The sequence below is a fragment of the Podarcis vaucheri genome (assembly GCF_965113315.1).
Source record: "Podarcis vaucheri genome assembly, chromosome: 17".
Classification (NCBI taxonomy): domain Eukaryota; kingdom Metazoa; phylum Chordata; class Lepidosauria; order Squamata; family Lacertidae; genus Podarcis; species Podarcis vaucheri.
The window spans coordinates 34,902,461-34,920,381 of record NC_138755.1 but is presented as its reverse complement, the minus strand read 5'-3'; the positions used below and the strand labels follow the sequence as shown (position 1 = coordinate 34,920,381).

Sequence of the window (17,921 nt, the reverse complement as noted above, 5' to 3'; positions counted from 1 at the left end):
ATTCTCCTTTCCCTTCCTCCCCCACAACAAACACTCTGTGAGGTGAGTGGGGCTGAGAGACTTCAAAGAAGTGTGACTGGCCCAAGGTCACCCAGCAGCTGCATGTGGAGGAGCGGAGACGCGAACCCGGTTCCCCAGATTATGGGGAGGGTGTTCCACAGGGCGGGAGCCACCACTGAGAAGGCCCTCTGCCTGGTTCCTGTAACCTCGCTTCTCACATTGAGGGAACCGCCAGAAGGCCCTTGGAGCTGGACCTCAGTGTCCGGCATGAACAATGGGGGTGGAGATGCTCCTTCAGATATACTGGGCAGAGGCTGTCTAGGGCTTTAAAGGTCAGATCTTGAGGAGTACACAAGATCTCTTAAGATGTTGGTGCCATCTTGCTACTTTTCCTCCAGTGGTGGTAGGGTGACCAAGGGCACTTGTGGGGGCGCGGCCTCTTGGGCTTCTGCCACCCAAGGTGGCTTCCTCAGCCTGCCTTATGGGCGGGCCGGGGGTGGATGGGAGTGATATTTACCAGGACTGCGGCACACAGGGAAGGGATGTTCAATTTTCCTTCTACTTTTTCATTTCTAGTGAAACTCACTGCATGCCTTCTTTTAGCCATGGACCATCTGTGAGAAATATGGGCGCTTGGAAACCAAACTATTGTACTGACCCTTATACCCACTACAATCCAATGTATCAAAACAATTTTCCATTCATGCCTACCACAGTTGCCAGTTTTTATATTGACTTACTGTGTATTCTTCTGGTAATGTTTATGATGGATATTATAAGGGAAGGATAAGAACAACCATTTATGTGTCTCTGATTCTTTGAAAATATGGCAATTTTGTGTGTCATGGAGATGTTATCAGTTTGGTATGAGGCTCTTATCTTTGCTTCCACCTCATAATCAGTATTCAAAAGGGCCTCATAGGGTGACAATCCGACTTTTGTGGCACAGCAGCTCAGTGAAAATGGCATTTGAACAAATAATATACCTCAATGATATATTTTAGGCAGAATGTCCCGTCTCCATAGTTATAAACTCTGATACACTGACCTTCATCATCTGGGTGATTTCCATTATTAGCCTAATCCAATACTGTATAGGGAAAAGACAACAGTGTCTGTTGAGACACTTCATTTAGGTGAGAAAGGACTGGAGGATAACCAGCAAAATAGCATTTTGAGAATGAGGGTCTTCATGAACTGGGAAACCCCATTTTTCTTTCAAGCCACAGCTTTATACCAGCTAGCTGCTTTACCATTTGCTATTTTGTTCCATTATCTCTGTGCCTCTGGGAATCTTTCTATAAATGCAAGGTAGGTATCATTATCTAATTTCCCCCCCTATTATTACTTTTTTAAAAAATGTTATATTTTTCTTGCCTAATAAGCAGCAAACAAAGCAAGGTCTAAAACAAGAATTTTAAAGTTTACAATAGAAACAATAACTAAGAAATCTTTTTAAAAATATATACTTAAAAAGAAAGCCAATCAAAAAACAGCAGCTTCTAGAAAATAATAAGCTCAATGTATCAGGAACTAGGAAACACTTGAGAAAGAAAAAGTTTTCACCTGTGGATAAGGAGGAGATTTGAAAAGAGAACTGGTAAGGAAAGGGCCAATCCAATTGTTTTCCAGAAAGTGAGATGCAAAAGAAAGTGCCACCAGCCATGATGTTTATGGGGGGCTGAGTCTTATGTCATTTGTAGCATGCCCTGGATTTCCTGCCCCTTTCCCCTTAAAAAAATAAAAATAAAAAAAAATTCTGAAAAAAATAAAATCTGAGGAAGCTTGGCACATAGCAAAACTGTGTAGGTGAGCTCCAGCCATTTGCCACTGTAATTTCCCAGGAACATCTATACCTGTAAAGTGTCACATGCTAATTTTATAGACATTTGTGTCATGTGTTGGTTTCCCAGGTCTTGTAAGTACCTAGCAACCACCATTGGGTACCAAAATAGGAAGATATATTCTCCATGCCTGAACGGTTCTGTCCTTAGGAAAAAGGAACGTACAAAAGAGGCCTTATCTGTGTGGACAGGAGGCTATTGTATATACCAGAGGATGGGGAACCTGTGGCCTTCCAGATTTTGTTGGACTCCAACTCCCATCAGTCACATTCAGCATGGCCAAAGGTCGGGGATGTTGGGAGCTGTAGTCCAACAACATCTGAAGGACCAGAACTTTCCTATCTTTCTTATAGGAACAGTGTTATCTTTCCAGAAAAAGAGGTGCCGGAACTCACCATGAACGCCTTCCTTTTTTCTCTTATAATGGCAATGGTGCCCACCTGAGAGGTGCTGGAACAGAGTTATGGCAAGTTCCAGCTGGAAAAAAAGCCCTGTATAGGAATGTGCAGCACTTTAAAAGCAACAACTAGCTGGGAAGAAAATCAGTTACGACTGGAGCTCCCCGCCATCTTTCTTCCAATAGCATGCCACAGAATTCTCCACCAGTTGAAGCTTTTGTACCGTCTTAAGAGGCAGTCCCCAGTAGTGATGTATGGAAGTGAAAGCTGGACCATAAAGAAGGCTGATCGCCGAAGAATCGATGCTTTTGAATTATAGTGCTGGAGGAGACTCTTGAGAGTCCCATGGACTGCAAGAAGATCAAACCTCTCTGTTCTGAAGGAAATCAGCCCTGAGTGCTCACTGGAAGGACAGATCCTGAAGCTGAGGCTCCAATATTTGGCCACCTCGTGAGAAGAGAAGACTCCCTGGAAAAGACCCTGATGTTGGGAAAGATGGAGGGCACAAGGAGAAGGGGACGACAGAGGACAAGATGGTTGGACAGTGTTCTCGAAGCTACAAACATGAGTCTGACCAAACTGCGGGAGGCAGTGGAAGACAGGAGTGCCTGGCGTGCTCTGGTTCATGGGATCACGAAGAGTCGGACACGACTAAATGACTAAACAACAACAAGAGGCAGTCCTATGTGAATTGGATGAGTACTAATAATTTATGTTTATTTCTAACAGTGAACCAAATGGCATCTTTGGGTATCGATGCAGGTTGAACTAGTGTGATGACCTGGCTGATTTTTTGTTTGTTACCAAAGTGGTTGGTTGGGAACTAGATGTTACACAGGGAGCACAGATTCCCAGGTCTTCCCAACACTGCCTTGCCACACTTCTACGTGGCATTCCCGCCTCCCCGTCTGTTCACTTTCCTGCCAGGCGGGAAACTTCTTACCCTGAAAATTGCCACCATGACTTTGAAAACACGTCTGTTTATTTTTAGGTACACTTTCCTCCTGGTGGGTGGTTTCCTCCTGGCCTGGGCTGCTATGGGCTGCTATGCCCTGCTGCTGCTTATATCTGCCTTCTCCTCTCTTGCCGTAATCCATTCCGCTGGCCCACAGCAGGTCCACACATGGGCATTCTTCGTTCAGATGACCTGGCAAACACTGTGCCATCTTGGGCTGCATTACAAAGAATATTACCTACAAGAAGCTGCATGTATCAGGTAAAGATGTGCTCGCTCTAGTCTAGTGTATCGGTTGGTTGGCAGAGTTAGTCTCGGAGCAGTTTACTTTGCATTATTTCAGTACACATAGAAACAGTAGACAGACCAATTGGATTCAAAGTGTCCTTTCCTGGGTGGTATAACTGTTTTTCTTACTAATTTTATTGTCATTGAACTTTATGGGAATTATACCCAGTATAAACAGGAGCAGTAGTGTAATACCTTTATTAAAGGTAAAGGGACAACTGACCATTAGGTCCAGTTGTGACCAACTCTGGGGTTGCGGCACTTATCTCGCTTTATTGGCTGAGGGAGCTGGCATACAGCTTCCGGATCATGTGGCCAGCATGACTAAGCCACTCCTAGTGAACCAGAGCAGCGCACGGAAACGCCGTTTACCTTCCCGCCAGAGCGGTACCTATTTATCTACTTGCACTTTGAAGTGCTTTTGAACTGCTAGGTTGGCAGGAGCTGGGATCGAACAGCAGGAGCTCACACCATCGTGGGGATTCGAACCGCCAACCTTCTGATCGGCAAGTTCTAGGCTCTGTGGTTTAACCCACAGCGCCACCCTAATAAAATACCTTTATTAGGACAAACTAAACTATCACTAATCAGTGAGCTTCTTTTTGAGGAGGGATAGTCAACCTTTTTATTTCCATGAGCACATTTGGACTTTTGAGTAAGTGATGTGTTGCCACCACCCCTTCTGTTCACTTCCCGGATCAGGCTCCCCTGCAAAAAGAGACCCAAGGTGAGCAAGAATACACATACAAATTTTGCTCTTAAAAGGATCTGCGTAAAAGTCAGATCCTGAGCCATGAAAAGTACATAAGACTTAAAAGACAAGCAGCTCTATTTACTTTTGAAGCGGGGAAATATAAACCAGACAGACTGGTTTATTAGCCATTTCCTGTTGCCCATGGGATCCAGGGAATTTTAGTTCTGTGAGGCGGTTTGAGATATCTAACAAAAAATGTTCAGCACCCTCACCAAAACTACAATTCCTGGCATTCTTTCGGATGCTTAAAATGGGATGTGACATAGGCTCTCTAACAGAATTGCCGAGACCTAAAACTTGGTGGCTCTTAAATGCAAATTGTGTGCTCTTCTGTCACTGAGCTGGGCTACGTGGCTGGCGCTGTAGGTTAAACAACAGAGCCTAGGGCTTGCCGATCAGAAGGTCGGCGGTTTGAATCCCCATGATGGGGTGAGCTCCCGTTGCTCGGTCCCTGCTCCTGCCAACCTAGCAGTTCGAAAGCACGTCAAAGTGCAAGTGGATAAATAGGTAGTGCTCCGGCGGGAAGGTAAACGGCGTTTCTGTGCGCTGCTCTGGTTAGCCAGAAGCGGCTTAGTCATGCTGGCCACATGACCCGGAAGCTGTACACTGGCTCCCTCGGCCAATAAAGTGAGATGAGTGCCGCAACCCCAGAGTCGGCCACGACTGGACCTAATGGTCAGGCGTCTCTTTACCTTTTACCTGTCACTGAGCTAACCTTTTGCTCTGTTTCAGATTGCCCATTGCCCTTTCTGCCCTCATGCTGATGACCCAGAAAGTCACCTCACTGGCTTTGGATATCCATGAAAACAAAGTGAGGGTGGGCTTGCCATCTGAAGAGAGGAGATCCTTTTGCTGGCACCTGCTCCAGGCACTGCCATTGTGTACTTATCTGCTGTGCTTCCCAACCCTGCTGGGAGGCCCTCTGTGCTCTTTCCGCAGATTTCAGGCATGGGTAAGGTATTCCAAGCCTCCCTTTTCTTCAGGTCTCCTCTGGGCTGCCACTCAAAAAGGCCTGGGGGCTCTTACTCTGGGCCTGTTGAACAATATTGTGAGGGGATACATTTCCGCTCTGGACGACCTAATCGACTGCACCCACTTTGACTGTGTTTACGTCATGTGGACCTCAGCCCTGTCGTTCAGGCTCACTTATTACTCTCACTGGCTGCTTGACGAGTCCCTCTTCCTTGCTGCCGGTTTGGGGCTGGATCTTGGCCACCACCAATATTCAGCAGCTGCTGACAGAGTCATCATGGACACAGACATTTGGACCTTGGAAACAACCAACACAATTGCTGGCTTCACCCGAACATGGAACAAGAGCACAGCCCAGTGGCTGAGGCGGCTCATATTCCAGCAGAGCAGTTCACATCCTCTCCTGGCCACCTTTGCCTTCTCAGCCTGGTGGCATGGCCTCCGCCCTGGCCAGGTCTTTGGGTTTCTGTGCTGGGCCGTTATGGTGGAAGCAGACTACCGCTTCCATCGCTTTTTTGGTTCAGTGGCAAAATCCCGGCTTCAGAGGCTGCTGTACCAAACTGTGACCTGGTGTCATACACAACTGGTGGTGGCGTACATTATGACTGCTGTTGAGATGAGGAGTGTCTCCATGCTTTGGCGGCTGTTGTCTTCGTACAATAGCTTCTTTCCATTAGTCTCTGTCACTGTGCTCCTCCTGTTAGTAAAGAAATGAGTGAGCAGCCCCACTGGTCCTCACTAGCTCATTTCGCATCTTGGATGGAGGTGTGTAGACAGAAGCAGGATTTTAAAAACAGTTGCAGCAGCTTTTTCATCCAAGGTTCAAGGCCACCTTGTAAGGTGACTTGCATCGTTAACATACAGTACGTACAAACTAGGTGAAGTCTTTCATCTTGCTCCTCCCATCATGGTTGTCTTTCCCCTCCCCTTTTAATAAAGCCTGCACTTGTTTTTATTCGCCCCCCCCACGTCAATCTTTTCCCCTTACCTGCAAAAAAAGAGCAAAAACACACAATGCTTTTTCAAAAACAGTTAAAACCACTCAGAAAATGTAGATGATGATGTTGATGATGATGATGATGATGATGAGGATAATAATAATAATAATAATAATAATAATAATTTATTTATACCCTGTGCATCTGGCTGGGTTTCCCCAACCACTCAGGGCAGCTTCCAACAGAATATTAAAATACAATAGTCTATTAAACATTAAAAGCTTCCCTAAACACAGCTGCCTTCAGATGTCTTCTAAAAGTCTGGTAGTTGTTTTTCTCTTTGACATCTGGTGGGAAGGCTTTCCACAGGGTGGGTGCCATTACCAAGAAGGCCTTCTGCCTGGTTCCCTGACAATAAAGTATTTCTGTTTACAAAGCAGCAACAGTGCAGTCAAGCACTCTTGACCAGTTTTAAAATCTTGTACCTGTCTTCTCCCTGAGCATGCCTACCTAAGGACAGAGAATTTGTAGAGTTGGAAGGGACCACAAGAGTCATCTAGTCCATCCCAGTGAAGTGCAGGAATATTTTGCCCATCGTGGGGCTTGAACCCACAACCCTGAGATTAAGAATCTCATGCTCTACCAACCAAGCCTTGTCTCCAATTGCCTTTTTTTTTGGTATGTGCTTTTGCCTGTTTTAGGGATTGCACCTGCTGCAGGGAACATGCCTTTAAATTCCCCAATATCGCTGGAGATACAGCAGCTGTTGCTTCCTCTCCCAAGTCCTGTGGTTGCTACATAATTGGACTCAGCGTGGCGGTTCTGCAACGAAGCACATGCTTTGGATCTTACAAAATGAATGCAGTATACAGAGACACTGCCTTGTGCTGTAACTGTGCTTGGCATCCTATTCCAGTACTAGCCCATCTTTTTGGCAGTCCCCAGTACCTTGCCTCTGGTCTTTTGAGCAGACATTGACATTGAGCAGAAGAACAAGCATGCCTCTATGCCATTGTTAAAGCCCATCAGTCCTCTTGCTGCTCCCTAGATGTGCCCCAAACTCTCCTGGCTGTGGCACAGGCTAGCTGCCAAAGAATTCTTCCTTTGAAACCAGGCTGGCTGTACCTTCTAAGAATGCCACCAGGTGGCAGCAGAACCCAATGTTATGCTTGAGAGTTCCTTCTCTCAGAGCAAGTGGCAATGTAGCAAGTACGATGCATGGGAGGCAGCAAGAAATCTACAATTTATGTAGGGTTTCCTCCTACCTCCCCCACTGTCTATACATGACAGCAGATCGCTTTGTAAAAGAATACAATCTATGGCTGTGGGTACATTGCAGTTTATTCCAGCTCCAATGCTCTCCCCGCACTGGTGCTTGAAGCAAAGTTTGTGCAGTTTTTTTTAATGTATCCTGCAGTTTCTTGAGGAATACTCTTGTTTGATGCATTTCCCGTCAGAGCAGCTTCCATACGATTTGAAAACATAAGCTGCAGTTAAGCTGAGATGTGTAGAGTTCAGGCAGCCACATGCTCAGTGAGTTTCATTGAATAGGAGGGGTGGGAGAACAAATCACATCACGTGCATTGGGTGAAATGCAGCAGAGGGAAAGTTTAAGCCACTAATGTGCTTATAGCCTAGATGGGACTCTTGATCTGATAAAGCAGGACAGCTCTGATTAGCCATGATAGCAAAATAGAAATTTCACATTCAGAGAAGTTTACCTTTGAGTACCAGTTGCAGGGAGCAAACAATGGGATGGTGTGTTTGTTTAGTTGTGTGTTTCTTCATGCCTTGTTTGTGAGCTTCCAGAGGCATCTGACTAGCCACTGCTGAAAAAGAATTCCAGCATAGATGGACCCTTAATCTCAACAAGCAACTGGCCAGAGGGGCACATTCAGAGAAGGTCCTATTATTGGTTATGCTGGGGCTAACTTTCACCAATGGGTACACTGTCAAATCTAAGACTACAGTCAATCCTCTGGTTACGGCTGCTTCAGGTTACGTCTTTTCGGGTTGCGGACTGCCAAAACCCGGGAGTACCGGAACAGGTTACTTCCGGGTTTCGGCAGCCGCGCATGCGCAGCAGCTAAATCACGCTTTGCGCATGCGCAGAAGTGCCGCATCGCAACCCATGCGTGTGCAGACACGGGTTGCAAACGCTGCGGGTTGTGAACGTGCATCCTGCATGGATCACGTTTGCAACCCGAGCATCCACTGTACCTGGCTCATCCCAAGGCGCAGGTAGTGTCCTGGTTCTCTGAAGCCAATCAGAATGCTGGCCTAGCTCTGGTCCATGTGTGGATTGGTTGGGACTGGATAGCAGAGCATTCTCATAGTGGTTCTAGAGCAGCCTTCCCCAACTCTGCATAGTTTTGAATCATGAGTTCCATCACTCTTAGCCATGCTGCCTGGGATTGATGGGAGTTATAGTCCCAAGAACATCTGGAGGACACAAAGTTTTGGATGGCTGTTCTGCAGACTCAAGTCAACAGGTGAACCAGGTAATGGCCTGCTGAGTTGAGTGGGAGATGTTCAGGAGCACCAGGGTGCCCAAATTTGGACTTAGCAACTACAGGTCAGAGGGTCAAATCCGGCTCTCTATGGAATTGTCATTCTGTGCAGAGAGGTAACAGAATCGTAGAGTTGGAAGGGACCCCAAGAGTCATCTAGTCGAAGTCCCTGCAAGGCAGGAATCCCAAATAAACATCCACAACAGATGACCATCTAACCTCTGCTCAAAAGCCTCCAGTGAAGGTGTATTGAGGAGGTGGCAACAGGATTTTGAGGCAGCCGGTGGTGGGTGAGGGAGAGAGGGCCTCAGAACACTACCCTTCCTCCCTCCCTACTAGGCCCTCTTCACACATTTCACATTTTAGGTGTCTTAACTAAAAATGCAAAGCACAGATGCGACAAAAGGTGATTGTTGTATACACATGTATCATACAAGCAAGCACATGTCAGGGAGCAGTGTACACTTGTTGGCCAATCTGCATTTGCGGCTGTGCAATTTGTGGAACAGGCCCAAAGTCACCCGCCAGAAAATGTACTTACTAGCCAGTCAGGGTCTCTACAATGGATGGATGACGAACTCCCAGAAAGGGTTGTTTCCTACCATCCATCCGCCCATCCCTTCACGGGTAGATGAAGGAGGAGTGGGGAAAGCAGGTGAGCTGTGGTCAGGGCACATCCGAACTATCAGCTGTCGTGGGACCTGTTCCTTAAAGTTCATAATTGGCATGGTTTGCCTCTGGAAAGTGCTGCCACCACAGAAATCTCATTTCTGCAGTCAGGCAATTTGGTCCATTTCAGTTCGCCTTTTAGCCTACAGGGCAAAGGTCTTGAGGGAGGGTGTTGTGCAACTGCACAAACTTTGCCCAACTGGTCTGGGCGAGCACAATTTCCGTCCTTTTGTGTTGGATCCAACTATTTTCCTTTGAGAACAATATGACCCACCTGTTGCTAATTCCCTCTTGTCCAAAGTTACAAGAGCAAACACAGCTTGGCTGCCAGGCTCCCAGCTGTCAACAGGCTCAGTAAACTGTAACCCCACTGATTTCTTTTCAGGGGTCTATTACATATTAATGCTCACCCGTTCTCACCATATGTTGCTGGTGGCCAAACAGGAAGCCTTTCAGTTCTCTCTTGGTTGCATGTGGCCTGATTGCTCTGCAGGTCCTTTGTGGGCAGGATCCTGGCTCAGGAGGGTAAAACAAACTTGTTCTTAAGGCGTTTAACAGCAGCCCAACATTAATAAAGGTGTGATGAAGTTTTTCCCATCACTATTTCTGGTGCTATGTCAGAACAAACTGTTGCCTGCTTAGTACATAAGGCTTAAAAAGGTAAAGGGACCCCTGACTGTTAGGTCCAGTCGTGGCCGACTCTGGGGTTACGGCGCTCATCTCGCTTTATTGGCCGAGGGAGCCGGTGTACAGCTTCCAGGTCATGTAGCCAGCATGACCAAGCCACTTCTGGTGAACCAGAGCAGCGCACGGAAACACTGTTTACCTTCCCGCCGGAGCGGTACCTATTTATCTACTTGCACTTTGACATGCTTTCGAACTGCTAGGTTGGAAGGAGCAGGGACCGAGCAACGGGAGCTCACCCCGTCGTGGGGATTCGAACCACCGACCTCCTGATCGGCAAGTCCTAGGCTCTGTGGTTTAACCCACAGCACCACTAGCATAAAAGCACAGGATCTGGGTCAGTAAGTAACTGTCAAACTGACTTGCACAGAGCCACTGATCACCTCTCCAACCTACTCCAAACTGGTTGGTAAAAAAAACCATACCTTGAGTATGAATTTCATGCTGCCTCCTCCAACACGAATCATTGTTGAATGCACTGTAGATACAGTGGTACCTCGGGTTAAGAACTTAATTCGTTCTGGAGGTCCATTCTTAACCTGAAACTGTTCTTAATCTGAGGTACCACTTTAGCTAATGGGGCCTCCTGCCGCCGCACGATTTCTGTTCTCATCCTGAAGCAAAGTTCTTAACCTGAGGTACTATTTCTGGGTTAGCAGAGTCTGTAAGCTGAAGCGTCTGTAACCCCAGGTACCACTGTACACCCCAGGTACCACACCTGATTTCTACATGAATAAAAGCTGCACCTGTTTAATTTCTGAGTGCCAAGCTGCTGTTAAGCATTCAGAAGCAAGACAGTAAGGAATTTCTATTGAGAGTTATTGTTTATTTCAGGTTCTCAGTTCTCCCAGCTCACTGCAGCTCTTGATTCATCTGTGTTAATTTAATCAAATAGAAAGATGGATTGCCAAATGGTTACGGTCATGGTATAATTTATAATATAACCTGGGATCAGCTATGGTTGCCCATGACCCAAATCTAGCCTCTGAAGTACTATCTGGGCTTCTCAACTTCAACCCTCTAGGGAGAAAAGTTACAGATAAGTAGTATTATGGTGATGGGACCTCATAGCAAGCCTGCTGGGAAAGGGAATATCAGGATGTAATCCAATAGTAAGGCTAGTGATCAGCCAGGGGTAAAATGTTTCCTCTGCAAACCCTTCCAGTCTGCTTATCTTGCCTGATCCCAGTGCTAAGTCCCTCCAAAAACCACATTGCTTTTGCTGCCGGATCCATATTCTATGGGAAATTGGGAAGGTCTCCAAGCCAGTTCTGATATGACTAATAAACCAGATGTTGCTGTTTTTATGCATGGCACAAAGCCTGCAATGTAAACTCTCAATTGTTCCTCTCCTTCCTCTGTAGACCATTTGGCTGGTAGGGTTTTAATGCTTCCTTGATTGCCTCAATGCAGGTTTCTTGAAGGGACGGATGTTTACCAGATCGCAGGCCTTTACCCTAGAAAGTCAAACCTGCCACACTGTTCACAATCCTCACAGTGGGGAAAACACATACTCGCCTGACCTTTTGCCCATGATCAGATACATGCAGTTTCCAAAATGGAAAATAATCCCCATGAGAGGACAAGTTGCCTAATGAAGCAGCACTTAGGAGCAGGCATAGTCGAACTCCGGCCCTCCAGATGTTTGGGACTACAATTCCCATCACCCCTAGCTAACAGGACCAGTGGTCAGGGATGATGAGAATTGTAGTCCCAAACTTCTGGAGGGCCGGAGTTTGCCTATGCCTGCTTATGAGTCTCCTGTAAATATTACACGAGAGTAGTGCATCTGGAGCAAGACAGCTGCTGGAGCCACTAAACCTTGCTGGGGAACCTATACACCAGTGTTTCCCAACCTTTTTTGGGCAAAGGCACACTTGTTTGATGAAAAAAATCTCGAGGCACCACCATTACAGCCCCGTGACGTCAGCGCGCAGCGTCACGCCGGGAGGGACGCACGAAAGTGTAAGTTTCAATTTTTTCCCCTCCCCCTTGCCGGGGAACCTCCAAGCTTTGGGGGTGGGGGGGGGAGGAGGCAGCAAAGCGAGGCAGGAAGGAGAGCGCGGCTTGGCTGGGTGAGCTTTGGCAGGGGCAGGGAATGAGAGCCGCGAGGCGGGCGCTGCGGACGGAGGCGCTGCCCGCCGAGCTCGCAGGCAGACAGGCAGGCAGACGGCGAGAGCCCCGCGCTGGGCGGCCTCTCCTCGCCGTCGCCGCCCCGCCTCTCGCCGCCCGACTCGCCCGCCTCCCTCCAGGCAACATCTCGCGGCACACCAGGCAACATCTCGCGGCACACTAGTGTGCCGCGGAACAGTGGTTGGGAAACACTGCTATACACCACCAAAGCTTATCAGCTTCTCCCCCACTTTTCCTGATAGCCATTTCAATGTGTGAGTATGATGCTGATCATTGCAAAGGTATCAAAATTCTTTTACATTCTAGGATTTTGATCTGGACTTTTCAGTGATTATTATTATTCTTACATAATGGTAGGGTACTGTAAGGGATGCGGGTGGCACTGTGGGTTAAACCACAGAGCCTAGGACTTGCCAATCAGAAGGTCGACGGTTCAAATCACCGCAATGGGGTGAGCTCCCATTGTTTGGTCCAAGCTCCTGCCAACCTAGCAGTTTGAAAGCACATCAAAGTGTAAGTAGACAAATAGGTACCACTCCGGCGGGAAGGTAAACAGTGTTTCCATGCACTGCTCTGGTTTGCCAGAAGTGGCTTAGTCATGCTGGCCACATGACCCAGAAGCTGTACGCCGGCTCCCTCGGCCAATAAAGCGAGATGAGCGCCGCAACCCCAGAGTCGGTCACGACTGGACCTAATGGTCAGGGGTCCCTTTACCTTTACCTTTAAGGTACTATAGTTTGCCAGTTCCTAGACCCTGGCAAACCGCACCGAGGCAACTTTTGTTTCCTTTTTTTCTTTCAAGTTTTCTTATACACAGTGCTTTTTCCAGCCGGAACTCGCCGGAACTCAGTTCCAGCACCTCTCAGGTGGGTGCCATTGCCATTAGAAGAGAACAAGGGCTGCGTTCTGGCACCTCTTTCCCTAGAAAAATATTAAAAAATGAGTCCATCTGAATGTGAGAGATGAATGGACCCATTTCCTCTCTCCCCTTCAAGAAAATGCTTCACATTTTTCTGTACATGACATAGAGTAAGGGACAGAGTACCCATTCCTTCAGTGGAATGTGGTACAGAGCATGGTCTTTGCTATGACTGTTCAGGGCAGCTAACCAATTACAGGTCCATGTACACTGCAGTTATCATCCTTACGCCATTTATCCACACAGTTCTTTAATGTAGACAGTAAGCTTCCTATAAGGGACACGGGTGGCGCTGTGGGTTAAACCACAGAGCCTAGGACTTGCCCATCAGAAGGTCGGCAGTTCGAATCCCCACGATGGGGTGAGCTCCTGTTGCTTGGTCCCTGCTCCTGCCAACCTAGCAGTTCAAAAGCACGTCAAAGTGCAAGTAGATAAATAGGTACCACTCCAGCGGGAAGGTAAACGGCGTTTCCGTGTGCTGCTCTGGTTCGCCAGAAGCGGCTTAGTCATGCTGGCCACATCACCCGGAAGCTGTACGCCAGCTCTGTCGGCCAATAAAGCAACCCCAGAGTCGGTCACGACTGGACCCAATGGTCAGGGGTCCCTTTACCTTTTAAGCTTCCTTTATCTCCATTAATGCTTTGCTGCCCAAATGACTTTCACCTCCAAATCAATGCTTTCCCATACTTTTCCCTCCCTCAATCTGGATTTTCTCTTTTGAAGTACAGTGGTACCTCGGGTTACATACACTTCAGGTGACATACTCTTCAGGTTACAGACTCCGCTAACCCAGAAATAGTACCTCGGGTTAAGAACTTTGCTTCAGGATGAGAACAGAAATCGTGCTCTGGCGGTGCAGCGGCAGCAGGAGGCCCCATTAGCTAAAGTGGTGCTTCAGGTTAAGAACAGTTTCAGATTAAGAACAGACCTCCGGAACGAATTAAGTACTTAACCTGAGGTACCACTGTATATATTTTATGAGAAAATCCCGATTGAGGGCGGGGAAAACGTGGGAAGGCAGTGATTTGAAGAGGAAAGTCGTATGGACAACTAAGAACTAACCAAGGTACAAGTAAACCCACCCCTCTCCACATTATATGGCAGTATGGATGAGCTCAGAGAGGGTTGAAGAGGAAAGGTTTTGTTTTTGTTTTTAATTGGTGCAGGAAGAGATGTAGGAAATGCTCACTTCCCTGAAAATGAGAGCACACTTCAGACTCCAGAATCTCTTCCTTTTTGCTCAATTTATTTCTCTTCTTCAAGTTACCTTCCTTCCCTGTTTCTATATCTATGAGGTTGGTGATCCCTCTGGGCAGGGTAAAGTTGGAGCAGGGCTCCCAAGAAGGCTTGAGTGGGCAAAGCTGGATGGGTTTGGTGAGACATACAATACTTCCAGGCAGTCAAATATTATGGGATAGGTGCTCCTCATGTGTGCATCCACACTGCACTGCTTCCATCAAAACGCCATACTCCTTTTCTCTGTGGCCAATGGCTTCTTTGCAGTATCTGAACAACCTGTGTATAAAATTAAGCCACCATCCGGAATCACGCAGAATGTTGCTGGGTTTTTTTTAATAGAAAATATATTAGGATATTTCACAGCGAATAAGCCTCTGCTCCAAGATTGAGCACATTCACTAGGAAAGCAAAACAACAACAAAATCTCACAAGAATGAAACCCTCCTCCCATTTAGGAAATACACATACCTTCTTCTTTTTCTTTTTTAAATTTACCTCCAAGAGTAACCCAGGAAGCAACACACTTGGTGGTGGAATCCAGCAGTCTGTTTACAACACTCATAATGGTATTTATCCTGAAATGTACATAGGTTTTGATCTTTGTGTTGTGTTTGTGTATGAAATACGGTCTGTTTCACGCAATTATCATTCCACAGAGGGGACGGGAGGTGTGTGCCATTTTCTGTTTAAGGAAGCGCTTAGTCCACTGCCCTTAGAACGAACGATGCCCTTTTCACACACTATGGAGAATCAAAGGAGCTGAAGATGTTTCAGCGACTTGCAGAGAGAAGGTGGATCTGCGGCGGCTAAATACTGGCAGCACAGCCAGTCCTCCAGCTCGACGCTCCGCTCAGCGTCCACCGCCCTCTCGGCAAACTTCATCATGAGCAACGCCCGCTTCATGTCGATCCAGTTGTGAAGCGCTTCCTCGTGGTTAAGGGCCTGATCCGTCAAGTCTTTCCGGGGACCCCACAGCAGGCACTGCAAGATCTGCTTGGCCTCCACGATGTGGATGCGTTTGATGGGGTCTGCTTCCAGCAACAAGTGAGCCAGCTGCTGGAGCCCCCGAGAATAAATGGAGAGGTGCGGCAACGGGGGAAGGTCTTCCGGGCTGTACTCCTGCTCCCGGAGGTGGGCTTTCACTTCGAAGGGGTTGGGCTGGTGCAGAAGCTCGTAGATGAGGATGCCGGTTTGGAACTCGTCGAATTTTTTGTACTGGGAGGCGGAGACGATCTCCGGGGCCAAGCGAGCCTGGTTCTTTTTCGCTTTGGACTCGGCGGCGCCCGGCTTCTGCTTGGCTTTCAGAAAGTTGCTGATGATGAGCCGCGGCAGATGTTTGTCCTCTCTGCTTTTGCTGCAGCTGGGGGGAGGTCTGCAGTGGACCAGCAGCAAGTTCTCGAGGCAAAGGTCTCTGTGGATGACGCTGTACTCCTTGAGGTGTTCCAGCCCGTTGCAGAGTTGCAGGAGAAGGAAACACACCCGCCGCTCGTACAGCTCCGGCTTCACTTTGTGGAAAGGGCCGGAACCCCTCACGAAGTCGGCGGCAGTCTGGTGCGGGACCTCGCGGGTGATGACGACCACGCAGTCTTGCTCGGTGGCGGCGCGGGAGGGTCCCTGGCCGTCCGCGGAAGGGTTTTTCAGCATGCTGGAGGGCACTGTGGCAACAAAATGGCCACAGTCTTGCTGGATGTTGAAGTGGACCGGGGCGGAAGGGCTGCAGCAAGACGTTGCGGCTTTCGTGTCTTGAGTTTTACATATCTGTGAATGGAAAGCGGGAAAGGGACAGAAGTGAGGTCTAAGGTCAGTTCCGTTTGGGATAGGGAAGGAGGTAAGGGAATGAAAAACTTGATTCAGGGAAATGTGAACCCACAAAAGCATCAGGGTCTGAATGTAAGTAGGTACTGATCAGGCCACTATTGTTATTCTGATGGTGAGGATGATGATGATGATGATAATACTAATAATACTACTACAGTGGTACCTCGGGTTACATACGCTTCAGGTTACAGACTCCGCTAACCCAGAAATAGTACCTCGGCTTAAGAACTTTGCTTCAGGATAAGAACAGAAATCGTGCTCCGGCGGCGCAGCGGCAGCAGGAAGCCCCATTAGCTAAAGTGGTGCTTCAGGTTAAGAACAGTTTCAGGTTAAGAATGGACCTCTGGAACGAATTAAGTACTTAACTTGAGGTACCACTGTAATAATAATTCTGTTCATGGCCAATTATTATTGGTTCACATCCAACTAAGGTTGCCTCAGCGCATGGGTGGAATTCAATGTGGCGTTAAGAAGATTGTGGGGTTCTCCTAACCCTCCAAAGTGGACCTGGAAGAAGCGCAACAGGCAAATCTGGAGAGGAGATGGGGAAAAGTTGTGTTGTGTTGCACTAGGTACAAGTCCTTGCACTGACTTCAGCTAATGGAAGCAGGCAGTTCAATGTGGGCCACTGACAGAAATTTCCATTTGTCCACTCTGAGTTTGACGACTATTGGATACAACCTAATAATATCAATATTATCCTTTCGTTCCTCCCTAAAGGAGACCAGGGTAGCAAACAACTGCAACAACAAAATACAAACATTTAAAAATAAACCACAACATCTAGAAAGCACCATGTTGGCTACCCCATCCTAAAGTCTTACCGAAGTCTCACTTCACCACCACTGATATAATTTTCTCAAAAAATTATCTCTGCCAAAACTTGGATAAAAATGAAAAATAAAATATTAAAGGTAAAGGTAAAGGGACCCCTGACCATTAGGTCCAGTCGTGACTGACTCTGGGGTTGCGGCACTCATCTCGCTTTATTGGCCGAGGGAGCCGGCGTACAGCTTCCGGGTCATGTGGCCAGCATGACTAAGCCGCTTCTGGTGAACCAGAATAGCGTATGGAAGGGCCATTTACCTTCCCGCCGGAGTGGTACCTATTTATCTACTTGCACTTTGACGTGCTTTCGAACTGCTAGGTTGGCAGGAGCAGGGACCGAGCAACGGGAGCTCACCCCATTGCGGGGATTCAAACCGCCGACCTTCTGATCGTCAAGCCCTAGGCTCTGTGGTTTAACCCACAGCGCCACCTGTGTCCCCTAAACAACTTAGTGGTTCCACTGGGGCTCGAACCCAGGACCTTCTGCATGTAAAGCAGAACATACACGCGCACAAAAAACGTATGAAGATGATGAGTAGCAGCAGAGTAAGAAGCAATGGGGGTTCTGGAAACCTGTGAGTTTAAAAGTTCAAAAACACACAGATCTATAATAAAGGTAAAACCAACCTTAACAACTATGGAAACTCCCCAAAGGAAGTCTTTATCTTGGTGTCTACAATTGAGTAATCAGACCTCAAAGTGAACAGAGAAACTGAGGGTGCATCTACACGTGTAGACCGTTGCACTGCTGTCATTTCAATTTTGCCTTCATGGGGCTGTAGCTAAAAGCTTAGTAATGGGGGATGGCTAAGGCACACCAAGGGATGCGGGTGGCGCTGTGGGTAAAACCTCAGTGCCTAGGACTTGCTGATCGTAAGGTCGGCGGTTCGAATCCCCGTGGCGGGGTGAGCTCCCGTCATTCGGTCCCAGCTCCTGCCCACCTAGCAGTTCGAAAGCACCTCTAAATGCAAG

General features: G+C 47.6%; 3 protein-coding genes across 8 annotated transcripts in view; 1 reads left to right on the top strand and 2 right to left on the bottom strand.

Annotated features, from left to right (window-relative positions):
• PURG (purine rich element binding protein G) overlaps positions 1 to 10,282 on the bottom strand; it is a 228,491-nt gene extending 218,209 nt beyond the window's left edge. The window contains exon 1 of the mRNA XM_082205132.1: positions 10,272 to 10,282. The gene's annotated coding sequence lies outside the window, so the exon portion shown is untranslated. The remainder of the gene's footprint in view (positions 1 to 10,271) is intronic.
• MBOAT4 (membrane bound ghrelin O-acyltransferase MBOAT4) lies at positions 1,181 to 6,070 on the top strand (the record flags this gene model as incomplete). Its single annotated transcript, XM_082205999.1, has 3 exons — positions 1,181 to 1,311; positions 3,234 to 3,458; positions 4,972 to 6,070. The coding sequence occupies 3 exons, from the start codon at positions 1,181 to 1,183 to the stop codon at positions 5,924 to 5,926; spliced, it is 1,311 nt and encodes a 436-aa protein (XP_082062125.1). The 3' UTR covers positions 5,927 to 6,070.
• A 4,337-nt stretch (positions 10,283 to 14,619) lies between the features above and the next one.
• Positions 14,620 to 17,921, bottom strand: part of PRAG1 (PEAK1 related, kinase-activating pseudokinase 1) — an 80,326-nt gene continuing 77,024 nt past the window's right edge. For all 6 annotated transcript variants that reach the window (XM_082204571.1, XM_082204569.1, XM_082204568.1 and 3 more), the window contains exon 6: positions 14,620 to 16,061. In XM_082204571.1, the coding sequence (XP_082060697.1) occupies positions 15,054 to 16,061 (1,008 nt within the window). In that variant the 3' untranslated portion in view covers positions 14,620 to 15,053. The remainder of the gene's footprint in view (positions 16,062 to 17,921) is intronic.